At 65.3% G+C, this 20429-nt stretch overlaps 9 protein-coding genes across 11 annotated transcripts in view; 6 read left to right on the top strand and 3 right to left on the bottom strand.

Moving 5' to 3' along the window:
• Nucleotides 1-28: 28 nt before the first annotated feature.
• Nucleotides 29-1908, bottom strand: AMSG_08783 (ankyrin; the record flags this gene model as incomplete). The annotated part of the gene is made up of 2 exons (XM_013899100.1): nucleotides 29-1717; nucleotides 1894-1908. The coding sequence occupies 2 exons, from the start codon at nucleotides 1906-1908 to the stop codon at nucleotides 29-31; spliced, it is 1704 nt and encodes a 567-aa protein (XP_013754554.1).
• A 253-nt stretch (nucleotides 1909-2161) lies between these two features.
• On the top strand, nucleotides 2162-3754 carry AMSG_08782 (eukaryotic translation initiation factor 3 subunit E). Its single transcript, XM_013899099.1, has 2 exons — nucleotides 2162-2262; nucleotides 2517-3754. The coding sequence occupies exons 1-2, from the start codon at nucleotides 2179-2181 to the stop codon at nucleotides 3735-3737; spliced, it is 1305 nt and encodes a 434-aa protein (XP_013754553.1). The 5' UTR covers nucleotides 2162-2178; the 3' UTR covers nucleotides 3738-3754.
• Nucleotides 3755-4088: 334 nt separating this feature from the next.
• On the top strand, nucleotides 4089-7908 carry AMSG_08781. 2 transcript variants are annotated; one of them, XM_013899097.1, is made up of 3 exons: nucleotides 4182-4204; nucleotides 4397-4446; nucleotides 4975-7908. In XM_013899097.1, exon 3 carries the CDS (start codon nucleotides 5142-5144, stop codon nucleotides 7704-7706), a length of 2565 nt encoding a protein of 854 aa, XP_013754551.1. In that variant the 5' UTR covers nucleotides 4182-4204; nucleotides 4397-4446; nucleotides 4975-5141; the 3' UTR covers nucleotides 7707-7908. The 2 variants fall into 2 exon arrangements, with proteins under 2 accessions (XP_013754552.1, XP_013754551.1); XM_013899098.1 differs by lacking the exon at nucleotides 4397-4446 and having other exon boundaries at nucleotides 4089-4204; nucleotides 4978-7908.
• Nucleotides 7909-8503: 595 nt separating this feature from the next.
• Nucleotides 8504-9169, bottom strand: AMSG_08779 (uncharacterized protein). The gene has a single exon (XM_013899096.1). It carries the CDS (start codon nucleotides 9061-9063, stop codon nucleotides 8587-8589), a length of 477 nt encoding a protein of 158 aa, XP_013754550.1. The 5' UTR covers nucleotides 9064-9169; the 3' UTR covers nucleotides 8504-8586.
• An 839-nt stretch (nucleotides 9170-10008) lies between these two features.
• On the top strand, nucleotides 10009-11147 carry AMSG_12199 (30S ribosomal protein S4). Its single transcript, XM_013899144.1, has 2 exons — nucleotides 10009-10042; nucleotides 10572-11147. Exons 1-2 carry the CDS (start codon nucleotides 10027-10029, stop codon nucleotides 11114-11116), a joined length of 561 nt encoding a protein of 186 aa, XP_013754598.1. The 5' UTR covers nucleotides 10009-10026; the 3' UTR covers nucleotides 11117-11147.
• A 242-nt stretch (nucleotides 11148-11389) lies between these two features.
• AMSG_12198 (uncharacterized protein) lies at nucleotides 11390-13507 on the top strand (the record flags this gene model as incomplete). Its single annotated transcript, XM_013899143.1, has 2 exons — nucleotides 11390-11410; nucleotides 11480-13507. 2 exons carry the CDS (start codon nucleotides 11390-11392, stop codon nucleotides 13325-13327), a joined length of 1869 nt encoding a protein of 622 aa, XP_013754597.1. The 3' UTR covers nucleotides 13328-13507.
• An 811-nt stretch (nucleotides 13508-14318) lies between these two features.
• AMSG_08777 lies at nucleotides 14319-18899 on the top strand. 2 transcript variants are annotated; one of them, XM_013899094.1, is made up of 2 exons: nucleotides 14319-14490; nucleotides 15624-18899. In XM_013899094.1, exon 2 carries the CDS (start codon nucleotides 15709-15711, stop codon nucleotides 18847-18849), a length of 3141 nt encoding a protein of 1046 aa, XP_013754548.1. In that variant the 5' UTR covers nucleotides 14319-14490; nucleotides 15624-15708; the 3' UTR covers nucleotides 18850-18899. The 2 variants fall into 2 exon arrangements, with proteins under 2 accessions (XP_013754548.1, XP_013754549.1); XM_013899095.1 differs by lacking the exon at nucleotides 14319-14490 and having other exon boundaries at nucleotides 14854-18899.
• Nucleotides 18900-19172: 273 nt separating this feature from the next.
• On the bottom strand, nucleotides 19173-19853 carry AMSG_08776 (uncharacterized protein). Its single transcript, XM_013899093.1, has one exon. The coding sequence runs from the start codon at nucleotides 19605-19607 to the stop codon at nucleotides 19209-19211; it is 399 nt and encodes a 132-aa protein (XP_013754547.1). The 5' UTR covers nucleotides 19608-19853; the 3' UTR covers nucleotides 19173-19208.
• A 518-nt stretch (nucleotides 19854-20371) lies between these two features.
• AMSG_08775 (uncharacterized protein) overlaps nucleotides 20372-20429 on the top strand; it is a gene marked incomplete at both ends in the record, with an annotated part of 2107 nt that continues 2049 nt past the window's right edge. Inside the window, one exon of the mRNA XM_013899092.1 lies at nucleotides 20372-20387. Coding sequence (XP_013754546.1) covers nucleotides 20372-20387 — 16 coding nt within the window. The remainder of the gene's footprint in view (nucleotides 20388-20429) is intronic.

The following is a 20429-nucleotide window of genomic DNA, read 5'->3' as shown; positions in this document are numbered from 1 at the left end:
GGGGGGGGGGGGGGGGGCGGATCGAGAATCAACGCGGCGGCCGGACAAGGTCGGCCAGATCGATGTGGCCGGCCAGATCGGCAATGTCGGCAGCGGTCTCGTCATGAATGTTGGTGATGGCTGGCGAGGCGCCGGCGGCAAGGAGCGCGGTGGCTGCAGCGGTGGCGCCGGAACGGGCGGCAGCCATGAGCGGAGTAAAGCCAAAGGTCGGCTCGACGGCGTCGACGTCAGCGCCTGCGGCAAGGAGCACAGTGATGGCATCGAGCGCGTTGGCTTGCGCCGCAAAGTGCAGTGGACGCCCGCCATCGGAAAACTCGGCCTGCCCCGGCGCCGGAGTCGAGAGCGCGTCGCGGGCGGCTGGAAAGTAGCTGAGAAGCTTTGTGAGGAGCGTGTCGGCATCGGCTGATGCCGCACAGTGGACAAGGTTCGCACCGTCGTCGTCGAGAGTCCCAAAGACGGCATCGCGGCGTGCCGTCATGGCCGCCTCCAGCTCGGCAGACTCGACTCCGAGCGCGTCAAGAGAGGCGAGGGCGAGCGAGCAGCCGTCAAGGTGGAAGCCTGCGAGCGCGGAGTCTAGCGCGGCGTCGACGGCGACGCGATCGACAGCAACACCGTCGATGGCAGCGACGAGCTGGTCGCGAACAGCAGTAAAAGCGGAGGGCGAGCTTGCCGAGTACGAGGCGAGTGCGCCAAAGACGTCACACGGTGGGAAGAGTGGCCAAAGCGGTGCGAGCTGGGCGCCGGCGTTGAGCAGAAAGTGGAAACGCGGGAGCGCACCGGCGCGCAGGGCGGCGGCGAGCGGGGTCTCGCCGGCGGCGTCGCGCACTTCCAGCGCGGCGCCACGGTCGAGCAGCCATTGGGCGAGCTCGATGGTAGCGGTGGCGTTGTGGAGCGCGGTGCGGCCGGCAGCGTCAACGGCGTTGACGTCGGCGCCGGCGTCGCCCAGACAGGCGGCAGTGCCGAGGTAGAGACCGAGCGCGCGTTCGATTCCGACCACCATCAGCGGAGTCGCGCCGTTGGCGTCCCGGATGTTGGGCGAGGCGTGGGCGAGGTAGCGCGAGAGCACACTGTCGTGCCCGAGCCGCGCTGCAGCGTGGAGTGGCGTCTCGCCGGCGGCGTTGACGGTGGCGAGCAGGTCGGCGGCGAGCGAAGGATCCGCGGCGGCGAGCAGCATGTCAGCCATGTCCGACGAGCCCTGGCGGGCAAGCTTGTGGAACACGTTGTCGCCAACCTTGTTGACCACAGCAAGGAGCGGTGCGAGCGCGGCTGGCGAGTCAGCGGCGGCGAGGACGAGCTTCAGCGCAGCGAGCGCCTTGGCGGCGCGCCGGCGGCCTGTGACGGCAGCGAGCTTGAGCAGCAGCGAGTTTCCGAGCGTATTGGTTGCGCCCAGTTCGGCACCGTGCTCCATAAAGTACCTGATGAGCGGGGCGTGGCCATGAAGCGCCGCCATGAGCAGTGGCGTGTTACCGGACGCATCCTCGACATCAAGCGGGGCGCCCGCAGCGAGCAGAGCCTCGACCACTGCTACAGGCTTGCGGTAACGGCAGGCGTAGAGCATGGCCTGGGCAAGATCTTCCGGAGCCGGAGGCACTTCAGCCGGCACCGCGAGCAGCGCCGCCACCACATCGCCCGCTGGGAGGAGGACAGCCTCCTCGATGAGCGAGCGGAGGACCTCGCGCGGCGGGAGCGGGGCGCCGGTCACGGCCGCCAACGCCGCCTCACACCCGCTCGGCAGAGCCAGCCACGGCAAGCAGCCATCCGCCACCAGCTCTACCACCAAAGCTACCGTCTTCTCGGACGATGCAGCAGAACGGACGGCATACAAGGCGGCAGTAGCCAGGTCAAGCACGGGCGGACGGGCGTCACCAACCCCGACCAAAGGCACGGCCGTACCATCACGAAGCGCATGGACAGTCTCTGTCAGCCAGAGTGAAGCCATGGAGTGAGTGCGAGTGAGGTAGCAACCTCACCCGCCCACGCCCACGCATACCCACTGGCACTCGTACCACGACACGGACTGTGTCGGTCATGTCGCTCCGCCCACCGCCCGCCGCCCGCCGTCCGCCGCACGCCGCCCGCCGCCCGCCGTCCGCCGCCCGCCCGCCCTGCCCTGCGTCGACCCGCTTGGCCTCTCGCTGGCCTCTGGCCACTCGCGGCACCACTCATCGCCATCTCACCATGTCGCATCTTACCACGGTGATGGCACCGTACCTGGACAAGCATCTGGTGCTTGTTCTGCTTGACTTTCTGGCCAAGCAGGAGGTAGGTGGTGTCGAGGTGTAGGGAGGGAGCACACGGGGTTGTGTATGCCTACCGCTGCGTTCCATTTTTTGATGAGAGGCGAGCTCGGCTCCCATCCCACACCCGTCGGGGGGGAGGGGGGAAGGGGGTGGGGGAGGGGGAGGGAGGACGAGGGGGAGAATGAAGGAGGACAACATGCATAGACAGGGAAAAAGAGGGGGGGGGAGGAGGGGGTACATGCTTGGGCTTACGGAGCGTGTGTGCGGCGGGTGTAGGAGAACCAGCAGGAGCTCGACGAGGTCCGGCTGGAGATCATCGCCAAGACCAACATGGTCGATTACGCAGTCTCTGTGCATGAGGCGCTGCACCCAGGTGCGGCTGCGCCGGAGGAGCTTGTGGCGTCGCGGGAGAAGGTTGTTGCGGAGCTGAAGGCGCTCAAGGAGGCAGCAGGCCCGTTGTTGGAGGTGCTCGGTGACGAGGAGGCGCTCAAGGCTATGGAGGAGAACGGGCGGTACTCGCGCGAGGGCATGCTCGAGGTGGAGGGCGTGAGCGCGGAGACGATTGACGCACTCAACGACTACGCCAAGTGTCTGTACGAGTGCGGCAAGTACGAGGCTGCGGCGTCGTACCTGGCGCACTACATCAAGCTCGCCGGCGACGAGGCCAAGACGACGGCGGCCATGTGGGGCAAGCTGGCGTCGGAGATTCTGGCCGCTGCCGACTGGGAGGCTGCATACGACGACCTTCTTGCGCTCAAGGACGTGATCGACCCGCCGACGGGCGAGCGCGGGCGGCGCCGGCGCGGCGACGCGGTGACCAACGAGGCCGCGTCGCTCAAGCTGCAGCAGCGGACGTGGCTCATTCACTGGTCGCTCTTTGTCTTTTTCAACCACCCGGAGGGCCGCAACGGAATCATCGACTTTCTGCTCGAGGACGCGTACCTCAACACCATCCAGACCTCGTGCCCGCACATCCTGCGCTACCTCACCACCGCGGTGGTGACCAACAAGCGCCGCCGCAACGTGCTCAAGACTCTCGTCACCGTCATCCAGCAGGAGTCGTACTCGTACTCGGACCCCATCACTGAGTTTGTCTGCTCGCTCTACGTCGACTTTGACTTTGATCTGGCCCGCGCCAAGCTCCACGCCTGCGAGGACGTCCTCCGCTCCGACTTTTTCCTCGTCGCATGCTTTGACGACTTTCTGGCCAACGCCCGGCTGTTCATCTTTGAGACCTACTGCCGCATCCACCAGAACATCGATCTCTCCATGCTGGCCGACAAGCTCGACATGGACCGCGACCAGGCCGAGAAGTGGATCGTCAACCTCGTCCGGAACGCCAACATCGACGCCAAGATCGACTCGGCTGCCGACCAGGTCGTCATGGGCAACCAGCAGCACCCGTCCATCTACTCGCAGATCATCGAGAAGACCAAGGGCCTCTCGCTCCGCTCCTCCGTCCTCTCCAACAACTGCGATCGCCTTGTGCGCGAGTAAACATGGGCCTCGATGAGGGTTCACTCAATCACACCCTTCTCTTATCCGCCATGTTCTCCAATCAACAGCCACAACCAGTGTCAGTTGGCGCGGCGAAACTAAAAGCGAGGTCACATGTTCCGTCTGCCGGCATCGTCGGCCAGACCAGCTTGTCACGCACCTTTGCGATCATCCACGCCCGGCAAGCTAAAACTCGGTTACGTACGAGGCGCTGCATAGCAAAGGCGTGGATGCGTGTGCCACGTGTAGGGTAGGGCCCGGCCACAAACCAACAGCATCTGCGGTTTGGCTGACTCTGGGCCAGCAGGGCCAGCAACGGGAGAGAGCGAGTAATACACGTTGCGGGCTGACCGCACGGCTTTCCACCTGACTTTCCGAGTGCACGCCATCCACCCGCGCACACACCACACTCATCCACAACCGGTGAAGGACATAAAGAGCCCATCAAGAGGCGATTGCACCACATCGTACGTCCTTGAGTTCCGGGGTACCATGCTAGCGTATTTTCCCATTCCTGCGCAGCTGTACATGGCTACATGTGTACCGGGAGATGGTTTGTTCGGCTGCGGGTAATGCGCGCCATAGCGGGTTATTGGCCAGGAGCGGGCGAAAATTCATGAATCGCCGCATACCCGTTACTGCGTGTGTTCGTTTCGAAGGTTGCAACTGGCCAAACTTGGCTCAATTCGAATCTACGCGCGCAACACATGTATGTCCCTCGAGTGTCTATCCAGCGGTAGCTCCTCCCCAAGGCGAGTCTACCCCGCTAGCAACGTTGCCCACGGGGTGGCGGGAGGCGGGAGCCATTTATGTTCAGAGCTCTGGCTCGTATGCTGCTAGCCACCTGACCTCAGGGGCCGTCGTCAGGCGCGCTTCAATCAATCCGCATCCCACTGCAGACAAATTGGGTCGCTCAACCAGGCCATGCTCAAGGCGGGAAGGCGGCAAAGTGGCGATGGCCAAGCTTGTCAACGGCCGAGAGTGGCCCTTTCACCTACCACTGTTGCCCCCCCCCTTGTTTTAGCGCTATGCCCGACCGCCCCGGTGGCCACGTGGCCCACCTGCTCCGCAGGTGCACATGCCGCTCACGAAGCCATGCACTGGCTAGCCGATATTGGACAGGCAGGATTTTGCCACGTGGGTTAGACTCATATTTTGCAACCACGTGCGCTCCACCGCCGGGCCCATTCCTCCACCACTCACCTCCACCACCTCCTCCACCTCCTCCACCACCCAGCAGCTGTCCAGTTTGCTCTTTGGCTCCTTCCAACAGATTAGGCGGTGAGAAAGGCTCGATAGCAAGAAGCACCTGACGAGGCCACAAGAAGCTGACACTCGGATTCATTTTTTTTTGGGAGCCCCACACCCCCCCGCCACAAGCACCACTTTATCAACCGTATCTTCATGGCCACCCGTGCGCTGAGCGCTGTGCGCCAGACTGAGGTGAGCGAGATGAACCTGGGCGCTGCGAGCAAGGGCAAGGCCGCTGAGGGCATGCCTGCTGCTGCAGCCTCCAAGAAGCGGCGGTGGGAGGCCGTCGAGGGAAAGAGCGCGCCGTCGAGCGGATCCGACATGCCGGTGCCGTCGACGCGCGGCTCGCAGCGGCCGCGCAAGCGGTCGAAAACGTCTACGGCGCAGCCCAAGTCGCGGTCGCGGGCCAAGAAGCCGGTGGTGACCGACCAGGCCGTCGCCGACCTGGTGGCCAACACCATTGTGCCGTCTGTGGTGCGCGAGCTCAAGGGCCTTCGCATCAACGGCTCGCAGGTGACGTGCTGGGTCGACAAGCGGCGCGGCAACACCGGAAAGCACCTTCTCCGCGAGAACGTGTTCTACTGGCAGGTGCAGGCCAATCGGCGCCACGTGTTCTCGGGCTGGCACTCGCCGGACGAGGTGGTGGCGCGGGTTCGGTCTGTGGTTGCCGACCACGAGGCCAATGGCGGAACGCAGACTCCGCGGTCGGGGCGGTCGTCGGCGGCATCGTCACGGGCCGGCTCACCGTTCTCGCGGCCTTCGGGACCGGCAACGCGGGCGCCGTCCAAGCAGCCGACGCCTGGCGGCTCGCCGCGAGCCTCGGCTTCCGGCATGGCCTTTCCGTCGCCGTCGAGCAATCTGCCGCCGGCGTCGCGGCCGTTCCACTCGCTGACCTTTGACTACGACGAGGCCGGCGTGCCTATCATCGAGCCGTACCTCATGCCGCTGCGGTTTGGCGGCGAGCCGCTTGTGGTCTACATCCACAACGAAAAGGGCGAGCACAAGAAGCGCAAGTCGGTGTACTTCTGGACAATCGTGGCCGGCAACACCCGCCTGCTCCACGGATGGTACTCGGCGCGAACGATTGTCAAGCGCATGCGGCTGGCTTGCCGCCAGGGCCCTGGCTCGTACAAGGAGGGCCGCCCGGTCAAGCCACGGCATCTCGGCTCGCTCTACTCGCCGTTGGTCTCGCCGGCCGTCTCGCCGCGCTCCTCGCCGCCGCCGTCGGGCCTCGCTACCTACTCACCGCACGACGCCGCTCGTCTCCGCGACGCTGCGTCGCGGCTGCAGGGTCACGTCGCGTCGCAGCGGTCGCGGCTGTCGGCGCCCACCGCACCGCATCCGCAGGAGCAGCCCTCGCGCGCGCGCCAGCCGGTTCGCCGCCGCATCCGCACCTCGCGCTCGCGGCCGAGCGCTGCTGATCCTCCCGTCGACGCGCTTGCCTACGCCAACCGCTACTACTGGGCGTACATTGCCGACCCGACGGTAGTCCAGGTCGAGGAGGAGGCCGACCAGTCGCCGTACTCGTCCGAGTACGAGTACGTCGAGGCCGAGGTGTTCGACCCGGCGTCGTCTGCTGTCGCTGCCACCGGCGAGCTCTACGACGTCCTGCCCTCGCACGAGCGCGAGCTGATGAAGTCGCAGTTCTGGGCCGCCCTCAAGCCGTCGACGGCGACGTCGGTCGACCCGCGCTCGACGGCCGAGTACGTCGAGTCGCAGGTCAACGCCGCGCTCGCCGCGCACTCGGTTGCCTCGGCTGGTTTTACCGCTCAGCTCGACGTTGCCCGCGGCGTGCACCCGCTCAAGCGCCACACCTACTACTTCCGGGTCTACCTCCGCGACGCGCTCTTTTTCCAGGGCTGGTACCACCCAGGCCAGCTGCTCGACCTCGTCAAGGCTGCCGCTGACAAGCCGGCGACAAAGGCCGTTGCGCCGAGCCTCTCCTCGCCGCCGACAGACTCGCCGGCCGACTCGCCGGTCATTGTCGCTACCCGTGCTGTCGTCTCGTCTGAGCTCGAGTCTGCGCCGCCATCGCCGTCGGTCGAGCTCGCGCCGCCCGTGCCGGCGTCTGAGGCCAGCTCGGACATTGACGACGCGTCGGATGTCGAGGTTGCCGAGATCCAGGCTGCGCTCGTCAACCTGACGATTAACGGCGAGCCGCTGGTGGCCACGCCCGGAGCCGCAACCACCCGCGCCGATGGCCGGCGCCAGTGGTCGCTCTCGCAGCGCGCGCCCGAGGTTGCAGGCTCGGACGTTCTCCTTGCCGGCTGGTTCAATCGTGACATGCTCCTGGCCGCCGCCAACATCCTCGCCGACGAGTCGCCCAACTCGCCCTTCCCGCCCTCTCGCGACCTTCCGGCCTCGATCCAGCCGCACCTGCCGCTGCTCAAGCGTATGGCCGCCGCCCTCGTCGGTGTCGTCTTCCGTGGCTCGCGCGTCGTGCCCTCGATCCGCTTTGCCCGTGGCCTCTACCCCTTTGGCCGCGCCGTCTACCACTGGACCGTCGCCACCGCTAACGCCCACATCACTTCAGGCTGGCTCGCCCTCCCGACTCTCCTCGAGAGGGTCATCGCCGTCCTCGACGTCAACGAGCCCAACAACGACCCGGACTACTTTATCCAGGCTCTTGGGCTCGACTCGCACCCGGCGCCCATGGATGAAGTCTCGGCCTCGCGCAATCCTGTCGCTCTCCTCAAGGCAGCCTTTATGCAGCAATGAGCTGTTGGCATGTCGCCTTGTCGCTTCTTGCGTGACGACCAAGCATCATCCCCCCTTTCCCCTCCCTCACCCAGATCTCCCTAGGTCCCCTTGGACCGAACATCATCACTGCAACCTCTCCTCATCATCATCAAGTCTCCCTACCTTCCACACTTTCTCTCTCTCTCTTTCTCTCTCTCCATAAAGAACAATTCCAATCACACGGTTCCCCTCCCCCCTCCCCCCCCAAACCACTCGCCATGGTTCACCTGTGTGCTGTGTGCCAGGCGAGTCGAGCCGACTCGGGTGAAACAACACCGGCTGCACACCGCTAGTCGCCACACCTGCCTGCTTTCAGCCAACTGTCGGCAGCAAGGACAGGGTACATGTACTCGCCACTTCGGACAGACAACTCACCAGCGTCATGGGCGTCGACTCTGGGCGCACTCAAGGGCGTCGCCGCCCGCAATGAGCAGCTGCGGGCCGCGCTCCGCGCCGCCCACGCCGACAACGCTGCGCTCCGCTCCCAGCTCGCTGCCCGCCCATCGGATCGCTTTGCTCCCGATCCCGCTACCGGCGTTGACGACTCGAGTCCTGCGGTAGAGGCCGATCAAGTAGCGCTGCTTGAGGCCGAGCTCCGCACAGCTCGTGCCGCCGCAGCCGCAGCCACCGCCCGCGCGGCCGCCGCCGAGCGCGCCCTCCAGGCCATCCGGGCCGGGCTCGCTGCGTACCGGACGGCGCGCGGGAAAGCATCAGGTCTGGCGAGTGCTGCTGCCGCTGATAGGCGCACTGCCAGCCTGCAGTCGCCGGCCAACGCACGGAGCTGGTCGATGTCTTCATTCTCCTCGCTCGACTCAGACCTGGAGGCGACGGTGGAGGGCCAGCTGGCGCGGCTATCGCGTCAGCTTGACCGCGCGGGTGCGGCCGGCTCGTCGGCGTCATCGGCGTCGCCGGCGTCGTCGTCGGTCCTGCTGGACGAGAACGAGCCGGACGTCGACCACATCCTCCTCGCCATTGCCCACAAGCGGGCTGCGCTGGAGCAAGCAACGGGCTCAACAAGTAGCAGTGACAGCTCGCATGCGAGCTCGAGCGAATGGCACGCCCTCACTTCCAGCCTGGCGCTCGACGCCGATCTTGCCCGCGGCCTCGCTGCGCTGCAGGGCGGCGGCGGATCCGAGTCAACGCCGACGGCGTCGCTAGAGAGCGTGGTCAGCGGTGGGTGCTCGGAGTCCGACTCGTCGTCATCGATCTGCGACTCGTCGTCTGGCGGCGCGACAGCATCGCGGGTCCGCGGAACGCAGCTGCTGGCGCGGGCGACCAAGGTCGGCCCTCCGCCGGCGGTCGGCACGCCCGACGTGGCAGCCATGGTCGACGTCATGTTTGAGTGAGCACGTCAGCTGGAAGCGGCACCGAGGTCGGACGGCGCGAAGACAGTGATGGCGATGGTCGAGTTGAGCCGCTCGCGGCTTGTCCCGTCGGGCAGGTCATCGACAAGGACGGCAGTGCCGGTGGTGACCGAGAGGGCGAGGGCGGTCTTCCCGCCGTGAGCAGCCTGCGCAGCGAGGGCAACGTCAACGGCCTTGCCCAGCGCCTTGCCCATGCCACGAACGACGGCATAGCCGTACGGCGAGTCGTCGACCAGGGCAAGGACCCGCTTGACCAGCGCCCCCTGCCGACTCCGCGAGGAGACGTACACGTCCCACGGAGCCGTTGGCGGGCGCGCAGGTGTTCGTTTCCGCCCCACACTCGCCGACATGTCCAGGCGTAGACCGAGGAGCGGAGTGGTGCTTGTGCCAGGGGGGGGCGGTGAGGAGGGGGTATGGGTGGGATCGAATGAAGGGGGGAAAGAGGGTAATCGGTGGCCAACGATAATAATCGATGGCCAACGATAATACTCGATGGCCAACGATAATACTCGATGGCCAACGATAATACTCGATGGCCAACGATAATACTCGATGGCCAACGATAATACTCGATGGCCAACGATAATACTCGATGGCCAACGATTATACTCAATAACCACGCGATTATACTCAATAACCACACGATAGTACTCGATGGCCAAGGTCTAATGGCCGCTTGAACCATCGACGGTACACCCGACATACAGCTGCCCATAATCTGCGATGGGTGCAGCACTGCAATAGGCAGGGGTTAGTTGCGGCGGGCCATGGTCGGCCGGGTAGGGGCTGGCCTTGGCTCGCTGTCGTCGGCTGGCAGCCAGTCGGTCGGTCGGTCGGTCGTTCGTTCGCTCGTTCAATTCGTCGTCAATGAGGAGGTTTGTGGGTGAGGGCGGACAAAGTGAGATAACAGAGGCAACACTTGTTCCCAATTCGTCATGCCCCGTCCGAACCGTACGTGTATCCAGAAGAGAAGGAGAAGGGAGAATGTGTGGGGTTGGCACGGGCAAGACAGTGTATGCCATATAGGTGGCGGTGGTCGTTGTCAGTAGCCCTACGGTCGCTGTGGCTTTGGCTGCGTGGCCCGTAGGGGATCCGCTCGGCTTGCGGTATTTTCATCAGCCTCTGCCATCACCCACCGCCAGAGTGCGACCACTTCCTTGCCCACGCCCTCCCCAGCAGCAATGCCACTGGCCTCAGAGGCAAGCAGCATCTATGGGCATGGTGCCTTGTGCGTTGGGCTGTCTCTCTCCGCCTTGCTGCGGTAGGGGAGCCGTCGGCGCGGAGGCTCCGAGCTCGGTTTTTGTATGATTGCCTTTAATTTGTGTGAGGCACCGACTCGGCCGAGCAGGCATGCACACGCCGCGTAGCCTCGCAGGGGCGGCGACGGAGAGCCAGCTCGTGCAGAGAGGAAGACTGGGTGCGAGGCGAGATAGGCAAGCGGCATGCGACTCACCAGGAGCACTCGATGACGCAACCATAGAGTCGAAGACGTACGCGACGCCGCGCCGGCCGTTCGAGAAGGAGCGCCTCGACCACGAGATGCAGATCATCGGCAAGTACGGCCTCAAGAACAAGCGCGAGGTCTGGCGCGCCAAGCTGCAGATTTCCAAGTTCCGTGCCGCCGCGCGTAACCTGCTGACCCTTGACGAGAAGGACCCGAAGCGCATGTTCGAGGGTGAGGCCCTCCTCCGCCGCCTCAAGCTCCTCGGCGTCCTTGACGACGAGCGCAACTCGCTCGACCACGTGCTGTCGCTCACCACTGAGGACCTCCTCGACCGCCGTCTGCAGACCCTTGTCCACCGCTACGGTCTTGCCCGCTCGGTCCACCACGCTCGCATCCTGATCAAGCAGCGCCACATCCGCGTTGGCAAGCAGGTCGTCGACGTGCCGTCGTTCATGGTCCGCATCGACTCGGCCAAGCACATCGCCTTTGACCCGAACTCGCCGTACGTCGGCGGCAAGCCCGGCCGCGTCAAGCGCAAGAACATGGCCAAGAAGTCCAACAACGCCGAGGACGACGAGTAAGCCTCCTGGTAAACAACAAAAATCAAGCCCCGCTCCCTCTCCCTCCCTTTGTTGTCCGCGTAGGCCTCTGCCTGTCCCACGACGAACACGTGCGTGTCTACAGGCCCGCTACCGCCACTCCGCCACCTCGCCTCACACTCTCGCACACTGACCACTCCCACACACCACTACCTCTCCCCCCCCCCCCCTCCCTTCCCCTCCCCACCCCCCCTTCCCCCCCCCCCCCCCCCCCACACACACACACAGCGGAAGACTCGTGCGCTCTTCTGCTCCATGGCCGATGTGCCGCCCGCCGTCTCCCCCACCACCCCCACCACTCCCATCACCACCTCCGACTCACCATCAACACCAAGGACGGACGAGGCCGCACCGCCTAGTGCCGATGCCGATCCGGCTGCTGCCGCAAGGGCTGCAGCGCGCAACGAGCTCGACACGCTCCTCTTTGGCAACTTTCCGGCTAAACTCGACATGGCGGCGCTCGAGCGGACAATCTTCTACGGGGCGCCGTCGAACGGGTATCGGGCGCTGGCGTGGAAGGTCTTTATCGGCTATCTGCCTCCCGAAACCGCGGCGTGGGCCGAGGTGCTTGCAGAGCAGCGTGAGGCTTACTGGGGCTTTGCGCGCGAGTTTGAGCTTGCGCCGCAGCCGCGATGGGCGCCGTCGAGCGGATACGTGGGCGAGCCGGTCGAGTGGCCGCCGCCGCGCAACATCAACCCGGACGACCCCGACTTTGCAGCGCGCGAGATTGCGCGGCGGGTGTTCAACGATGTCGAGCGGACGTGTCCCGAGTCGCCATTCTACCAGGCCGGACCGCCGGATGCCGAGGTGCGCCCGCAGGACCGCAAGCTGCAGCGCATGCTCTATACATATGCGCGGCTCAACCCGGGCATCGGGTACATACAGGGCATGTCCGAGCTGATCGCTGTCCTGTTCTACACCTTTTCCCAGCCGGCGCCACACCTGAGCGAGCCAGCGCCGCATGAGGCGGACGAGCTCTCCCGTCTCCGCCCGTTGCTGGGAGATGATCCCGAGGCCGATGCCTTTTGGTGCCTCACGGAGCTGTTCTCGGCCATCCGCGACTCGTTCAACCGCGAGATGGACTCGGCCGACTCGGGCGTCATGAACGACATGATCCACCTCAACAACATGCTCAAGGTCAACGACGAGACCCTCTGGGCCGCCCTCGAGGACAAGGGCGTCGATCACCGGTTCTACTCGTTTCGTTGGCTCACGCTTCTGCTCTCGCAGGAGTTTCCGCTCGACCAGGTGCTACGGCTGTGGGACTCGCTGCTTGCCGACCCGTTCCGGTTCACCAAAAAGTGGTTTCTCTACCATTTTAGCGCAGCCATGCTCCTCATGCTGCGCTCGCAGCTCCTTGCCCTCGAGTTTAACGCCATTGTTCCGCTGCTCCAGTCGTATCCGCCCGAGCTGGGCGTTGAAACCCTCTTCCCGCTTGCCCTGGCCGTCCGCAAGGGCCGCTACGCCGCGCCCGACTCGTACAACCACCAGCGACTGATGGAAGGCACACTCTACCACCGCGTCTCGGCCGATGAATGGCTCTTGCAGTTTTTCCTCCTCAAGCGGTCGCGGGCCCAGCCGTGCCTCCGCCTCCTGCGCTACGACGTCGACCCGCGGTTTACCCAAGTCTCCTCGCTCGTCCTCGACTCGAACCGTTTCCGGGTCGAGGACGTGGATCCGCGCGACGGTGCCTCGCTTCTGGCTGGCATGCACGTCTTTGTCCTCGTCCAGGGTCCAAAGCGTTTCTTCTTTGCCGCACCGTCGCAGCAGGTCAAGTGGCAGTGGATGGCCGCGCTGTCGCGGGCGGGCTCGCAGGACAAGCTAGGCCTCTCAGCCGCCGAGTCGTCGTCGCCAACCCTCGTCCATGCCTCGACCATGATGGTCGACTACATCGATGCCGGCGCGTACGCCAGCGCCAGCCACGGCGCCGCCATCGTCGACCCGGACGCGCCCATCCCTATCGACGAACAGATCCACTCTAACGTCTGCACCGCCAACGACTGGTTCGAGCTCGCCCAAAACTCACCCAAGCGCATCTCGCTCGCCCCGCCCCGCAACGAACCCGAGCCCGAGCCCGAGCCCGGCTCTGATGCCGCTCCACCATCGTCTGCAACTCCGTCGGCTGCCGCCGCCCTCACGTCTCGCCTCCGCGGCTGGCTCCCGTTCTCCCAGCCGTCACGAGGCCACGTCTGATCGCTCCAGCGCCACCCACGGGTTATTGTCCACAAAGTTGGCCTTGCACACCCAGCGGTCGCACCCCCGGGTGCTTGCCGCAGCTCTCGCTCCGCTGGTCGCTCCGCCGCCGATCGGGGAACCCTCAAGCGCCGCCCACGGATCCTCCAGAAAGTTGTCCTTAAATACCCATGATCCGCCACGCCCACCGCTCCGCCGGCCCCCTCCGCCTCCACCCCTCCGCCCGCCGCCTCCACCTCTGCGTTCGCCGCTCCGCCCGCGTCCGCCACCACCTCCGCGTCCGCGCCCGCGCCCGCGTCCTCGCCCGCGCCCGCGCCCGCGCCCGCGCCCGCGCCCGCGCCCGCGCCCGCGCCCGCGTCCGTCAGCCCAACCTCCACCGCCCCAGCCTCCGCCACGCCCGCCCCGGGCATACCCACCCGGCGGGAGCCAGCCCATGGGCGGCGGTGCCCCGAACGGCGGTAGACTCGGCACCGGCCCGGGCGGGTAGCCACGACGACCAAAGGCCGGCGCATTGGCAGCGCCCGGCGGCGGCAGCACTCGCCCGCGCTTGGCAGCGCCTCCATCAGGGCGAGTTCCCCCGGCGACCGCTGTCGCTTGCCATGCATCTCGGCTGCTGCTGCTGCTACTGCTGCTGTGACTGCGGTTGACGCAGCGTCGAGTGTGAGCGCAATTCGTTCCCACAGGCCCAACTTGGGGAAGGAGTCCATCACCGCCATCGATGGAAGCAACAACTGGCTACGGCTAGGACATATGTATAACACAGCCATGGAATGTGGATGGATGGAGGACGTCCCAGAGTGGAGCAAGGATCATTGTTGTTGGTGACTCATGCTGCTGTGGGTGGGTGTCACTCACGAACCATCGAATGGATGGTCAGCGGTGGCGTGACAGCTGTGGGTGGCGGGGAGGGGCAGGGGCGGGGCTACGACGGCTGGTGGACGATGGGAGGGAGGGGGCGACGGGCGGCGGACGAAGCAACTCCTCCCCGCGTCGTGTGAGACTTCGCGGAAGGGCTGGTGGTGTGGCGTACGATCTAAGCTTGGAATCTACCTTCCCTCCATTGTAGATCATTGTGCACCTTCCACACACCACACACCACTGCTTGTTGTTGCTCTCCCCCTTACGCACGCCCCTGTTCCTCCACCTCCCGTTGCATGCACTTTGTACGTCAACTTCCACACGCTCCACAGCCGTTGCCTCGTGCATGGCCATCAGAGCGAAGCGCAAGCCATATATTCCGTGCCCTGCCGCACTATCCATCACTGTTACCATTGCTTCTGGCCTTCTACATGTGTCTCAGTCGTATAGCGCTGTGCTTGCCGGCTTTACCGCCCCTCCCCCCCCCCCCCCCTCCTTCGCCTTTTGCTCTCTCTTCCATTGCGAATGTGATCGCCACGGCCTTTTCCGTCAGCCACCCACCCCAGACATACCACCAGCCAAGCCCCCCGTGGCCGCCCTGCCCAGCCCATATGTATGCGGCACCCCCTCCCCCATCGGTTTGTATGGCGCTCATCTGGTCGATAGCGCCTTTTGTGTCTGTCCGCCGTCTAAGCTGCGGAGTTTTTTCCCGCCGCGCGGCCTTCTTGCCACCGTTCCGAACATTGGCCGCACTCCCCGCGTTCCACCGCCACCTCCCCCCCCCTTGCTCTTGCCTCTCCACCCAGCCCTCCGCCACCCCCAACCCCCTCCCCCCCACACACGCACACTCTCCCGCATCCTCCGCGAGCACATGTTCAAGGTGGTGGAGGTCCGGGTCGATGTGAATGCCCGCACCCCCACACACCCACCCCCTCCCCTCTCCCTTCTCCAACCTTCCTCTGCAACAACGTCGCTGATGCGTTGTTGGTCACAGCCGTGTTGGCTGCCACCTCGGACACACGTGCAGTGGATGAGCATGGTTGGGGGATAGTAGGATCGGGCAAGGGAAGGGGGGAAGGGAGGGGGTGCGTTGGTTGGTTGGTCCCGGCACCCACACTGCGCGTGGCTGTAGCGTTCCCCATCGCCGGGACGGGCAAGGACCAGAACGGTGGGAAGCAGCGGGGTGGGGAAGCAGATATTGGTTGTTGTGTGACTTTGTGTGGTTGTGGGTGTGCCTGTGAGTGTGCCCATGGTGGCTATGGCACAAGTCGCACTTGATGCATGTGTATGACGTGCCAATGTTCCACAATGATGCGTTTTTGAGCGACTTGATGAGGGAAGGCATTCCATAGAGTACTTACACCACTGCACTCTGCGACCACGCGACCTACGTACCGACGTGTGCGATGCGGTCACCGGATGCGGCGGATGCAGACAGGGCTATACTCTTTAACCGACCCGGATCTCTAGTCGTTGACAACTCTTGTCCTCGTCCGCACACACCGCGCCGTGGCACTCGGTCGATGTTTGCAGCGAGAGGCAACATTGATGTTCTCGCCACGTCGCAGACCGTCACACGACATGATGTGGCTCTGCCGCCAGACTCTGGCGGCAGCGTGAGCAGCGTTGAGGCGGCGCCAGCCGAGAAGCGGAGCGAGCGGACCAAGGCCCGGTCTGCCCCACTGCCGGTGGCGCGGTCCAAGTCTGGACGCTCGCTCAACGATCGTGTGCGCAACAAGCTACAACTGCAGATTCCTACCACCATTGCTGTCGAGCCCAACTACGAGGCCGAACCGCAGCCATTCAAAGCCAACTCGCGGTCTGCGCCGGTTCCGATGGTGTCGACGCCTGTGGCGGCACGGAGTGGCAACGGTGCGGGTCCCGCGCCGCGCCCTCCGCTCCTGCAGGTCAAGCATCTCGGAGCCGGCAAGGGAGCTCGTGGGCAGGCCGGCGGGAAGAGAGCAGGACTCAAGGCTGGCGGCCTCAACCTGCCAACGCTCACGACTCGCCAAGCTCAGCCGGTCCTCCCGTCGCCCACTCGCAAGTCGTCGTCGTCGCCGCAACTCTTTTCGGGCTATCGACGCGAGACTGCTGGTGTCCCTGGTGGTGCTGCCGCTGCCGGCCCACCGGCCGGTGGCGGCGGCGGCCGGCCCAAGTGCATGCCATCGACCACCTTCCATGACTTTGGTCTGCTCTCGTCGACAGTCCAAGGCCGGCAGGGCTCGCCGCCAATTGGCGACGGTGCTGCTGCTGCCATCGCGGCGAGGGCAGCTGCGCGGGAAGGCCGGTTCGACGGCGATGCATTGGCGCAGGTCCATGCCTCGCGCAAGAGCCGGAACAAGAAGAAGAAGAAGACGCGCCAGCGGTCGGATAGGGCATCATCGCACGAGCCGAGCGGCTCGTCGTCGCAGCCCTCGCCACCCACGGCCGAGCTGTCACTGTCTGGTGGCTCGTCGTCAGGCTCGCCGCCGCTGGGGAGCTCGTCACGGTCACGGTCACCGCTGCCGATCACGGCGTCGGCGTCGTCGTCGTCACATCCGGCCTCGCCTTCGCGATCGCCGCCGTCGCCATCGTCCGACCGCGAGCCAGCGCCGGCCGAGACACAGCAGCGTGTGCCTGCAGTGGCAACAACAACAGCACCAGCACCAGCGCCAGCAGCTCCCGCTGCGCCCGACAACGACGCGTTGTGGGACGCCGAGAGCGTGGCCATGCGCTCGTCAGGCCTTGTCTCGCCGCTGGTGGAGAGCGAGCGGCTCTCGCCGTCGGCCGGCTCGGGCTCGGGCTCGGGCTCGATTGTCATTTCATCAACTCAGAGCTCGGCGCTCCGGCGGCAGCGGTCGTTCTCGACCAAGACTGCGCTCATGCTCGGAGCTGTTGGCATTGCGTCGCCATCGTCTAAGATGATGTCGTCGGAGCCGCGGATGCTGAGCGAGATGGGGGGCGGGGCGTCGTTTTCGTCGCTCTCGTCGCTTGACGCGACGTCGGCGGCAGGGAGCGGGCCATGCGGAGGGCCGACCGAGTGTGCGCGGTGCGGCGAGGGAAAAGCGGCTGGAAGCGCAGTGTGCAGTGGCGAGAGTACCGCCGACGGCAAGCCGCGCGAGCTGCGCGCTGCCGAGCACATCTCGCCAACCGAGCTAGTCTCACTCATGCGACAGCTGCAAGCCGAGGGCGAAGAGTTCCGGCTGCTGCTCATTGACATGCGGTCGTTCTTCATCCACGAGCGTAACCACATTGTCGACTCGGTCAACATCTCGCTCCCGCGCGCTCTCACGTCCAAGAACATCACGCTCGACCGAGTTGAGGTTCTCATCACGTCCGAGGCCGGCAAGTCGTCGTTCCGCGATCGCGCCATGCGCACCGTGGTCATCTACGACGAGCACACCCGCGACGACGGCGAGCGGCCGGCAGACTCGCTGGTGCGACTTCTGGTCGAAGAGGGTGAGGTCGGCAACGTGTTCCTCCTTGCTGACGGCTTTGCCAACTTTGAGTCGCTGCACCCGGACATGTGCGCCAAGCAGCAGGCGACCTGGCTGGAGACGTCCTCGGACGAGGAGTCGCCAGCCTTGTCGCCATACGTGGTGCGGATGGTGGCGCCGACGGCAGCGGCTGCCTTTGCGGGCTCAACCAACTTGACGTCGTCGATGGTGGCAGCGGCCGCCGGCGCCGGCGCCGGTGGTGTGCTCGGCGGCGGCGGCGGGCGCGACTCGTGCTACCCGTCTGAGGTCATCGACGGCCTCCTGTACCTCGGCTCTGAGCGAAACGCATCCAATCTGCGATCGCTGACGCTTCTCAACGTCGAGTGCATTCTCAACATGGCCTCCGAGTGCAAGAACCACTTTCCCATGCACTTTGAGTACAAGTCAATCGACATCTTTGATGATCCCGACGTGGTCATCGACGGCTACCTCGACGACGCCGCTGGCTTTATCCACGCCGCTGTCTCGGCCGGGCGCGCCACCTTTGTGCACTGCTACATGGGCATTTCGCGCTCGGCCACGGTGACGCTTGTCTACCTCATGAAGCACCGCGGAATGACGCTGCAGGCCGCATACGACCTGCTCAAGGCGAAGCGGCCCAAGGTCTGTCCCAACTCGGGCTTTATGGCGGCCCTCATTCGCTACGAGCGCAAGCTCTTTGGCTCGGTCTCGCTCGATGCTGACGAGTACGCACCGTTTCTCGCCATGGACGCCACGGTCCCATCAACGCCGCGTGCGGCAGATGTCGACTCGCCCAAGGCCGCGTTTGCGTTTCCCGAGGTGGCCTTTGACGACGGTGACGACTCGTCGTTCTCGCCCTCGTTTGACGCCGACGCCGACGCAGAGCTCGAGCGCGCCGCCAAGTTTGAGGACGCCGCACATGCCCACATGGACAAGCGTCGCGGCGGCCGCAAGGCCCGCCGCCGCCTCCCGTCCAAGTCGACTACCATCTCAGCCGGGACCCCGGGCGGCGCGGCCTCGCGCAAGCCTCTCCCCCTCGCTGTCCCATCTCCAGCTCTCGCTCCAGCTCCAGCAGAAGTCACCGCTCCTGCGCCCGAGCCGCGGCGGCCCGCCGTCCCGCTCAAGAAGAGCTCCTCGCGCCCAAGCCTGGTAGTCGCCGCGCCGTCGTACGTTCCGCCGCCGGTTACTCCGCGCGGCGGCTCTGCTGGCGCCTTTGCCTTTGAATGATTGGCCTGCTGGTTGCCAGCTGTTCCCTTCAGCAAACACACAGACTCGTAGCCCTCGCCCGAGAACTCGCCCGCCGCCGTCCGCTGCCTCGCCCGCCGCCCGCCACTCGGCCACCGCACCATCGCGCCAACCACACTCAACTCCCCCAACAGCCCTCAACACACACACACACACACACACACACACACACACACTATGGAACAGCCCCGCCTCCAGGGCGAGCTCCCTCCTCTTCGAGTCGTTCCTGACGACGGAAAGCCAGCCTTTATTGACAACACCAACATTGGTATGCCCGCCCAGCCCAGGCCCCCCTCTCCCCCCTCCCCTCCCTCCCCCCAACCCTTCTCCTTCGCCGCCACTCACTCCCTGCGCAACATCGCGGACATCACAGGCCCCGAGGAGGTCGTTCTTCCCCTCCCGCCGCGTCCGTCTATCCTGCCATCTGCAACGGGCCACGTCCCTGTCCACAGCGCGCCTCCGCCGCATCCGTGACCATCAATCGCGCCATCGATCGTCGCCCTCGCCATGCTGTCCGTGACACAGGGCAGAAGCTTGGCGTCTGCTGCCATTTGTTGCTTGGCAGAATGAGCCGGCGACGATGAGTCACAGCTCGTCGTGGGAAGGCGTGCAGGCGGCTGCGAGCGCGGGCGCCAGCTCACGACGGGCGTGCATGGCGAGGATCTCGTGGGCGCCGCCGATGTACTTGCCACCGATAAAGACGAACGGGACCATGGGCTCGATCCCATCCTGCACAGCATCCGCCGCCGCCAGGGCCTGCTCCAGAACCTGCGCCGTCCCGCTTCCACTTGCCGGATCCAGGGCAAGGAAGGCCGGGAGACAATCGGCGGCGGCGGTGGCGGTCACCAGGCGCAGTGCCCGCAGGGTGTACCCACAGAACGAGTAGCCAGCAATCAGAACGGGGAACTCGGCAGCCCGTGTCATGATCCACGCCTCCGGCCCGCCATAGACGTCCATCGTCGCCGCCGTCGGTAGAGCCAGCGTCATTGTCGGCGGAGACTCGGCAGGTGGGTCACTTGCCACCGCCCCGGCCGCCAGCAAGCAGACCATAGCCACAGCCACCGCCCAACCCACAGACATGACCACCGCCTGTCGCAGCCGAGTCATTCCACCAGTCGGGGTGAGGATGGGGATGGGGATGGGGATGGGGGGGGGGAAGACAAGTGCTGGCCCTCCCCTGATGCCTGCAGGCAGACAGAGAGAGGCCCATGGACAGAGCAGAGCGGACAAGGTGCGATGCCATCGCTCATGGGCGCATGTGGGGGAAGGATGGTATGGTCAGCCCCTGATGAGAGGAGGTGGTGGAGCATGGTGTGAGGCATCATGGCACGGCATGGTGAGGGGCAGCACTATCAACATCACTGATCACCCATGAGCACCACCGACCTCCTCCCCCTCCCCCCACACGCACACACATCGATCACCGTCAACACCCCCATCCCACCCACCCACACACATCGATCAACGTCAACACCCCCCTCCCTTACGCCACTCTCTACCTTCTATGCTCCGTGCTGCACGTATGGCGCTCACATCCACGCCTGGGATGCTCACAGCAAGCA

Source organism: Thecamonas trahens (genome assembly GCF_000142905.1).
Source record: "Thecamonas trahens ATCC 50062 unplaced genomic scaffold supercont1.48, whole genome shotgun sequence".
In the NCBI taxonomy this organism is placed as follows: domain Eukaryota; order Apusomonadida; family Apusomonadidae; genus Thecamonas; species Thecamonas trahens.
The sequence above is the reverse complement of the archived record's forward strand: the minus strand, read 5'-3'. Positions and strand labels throughout refer to the sequence as shown.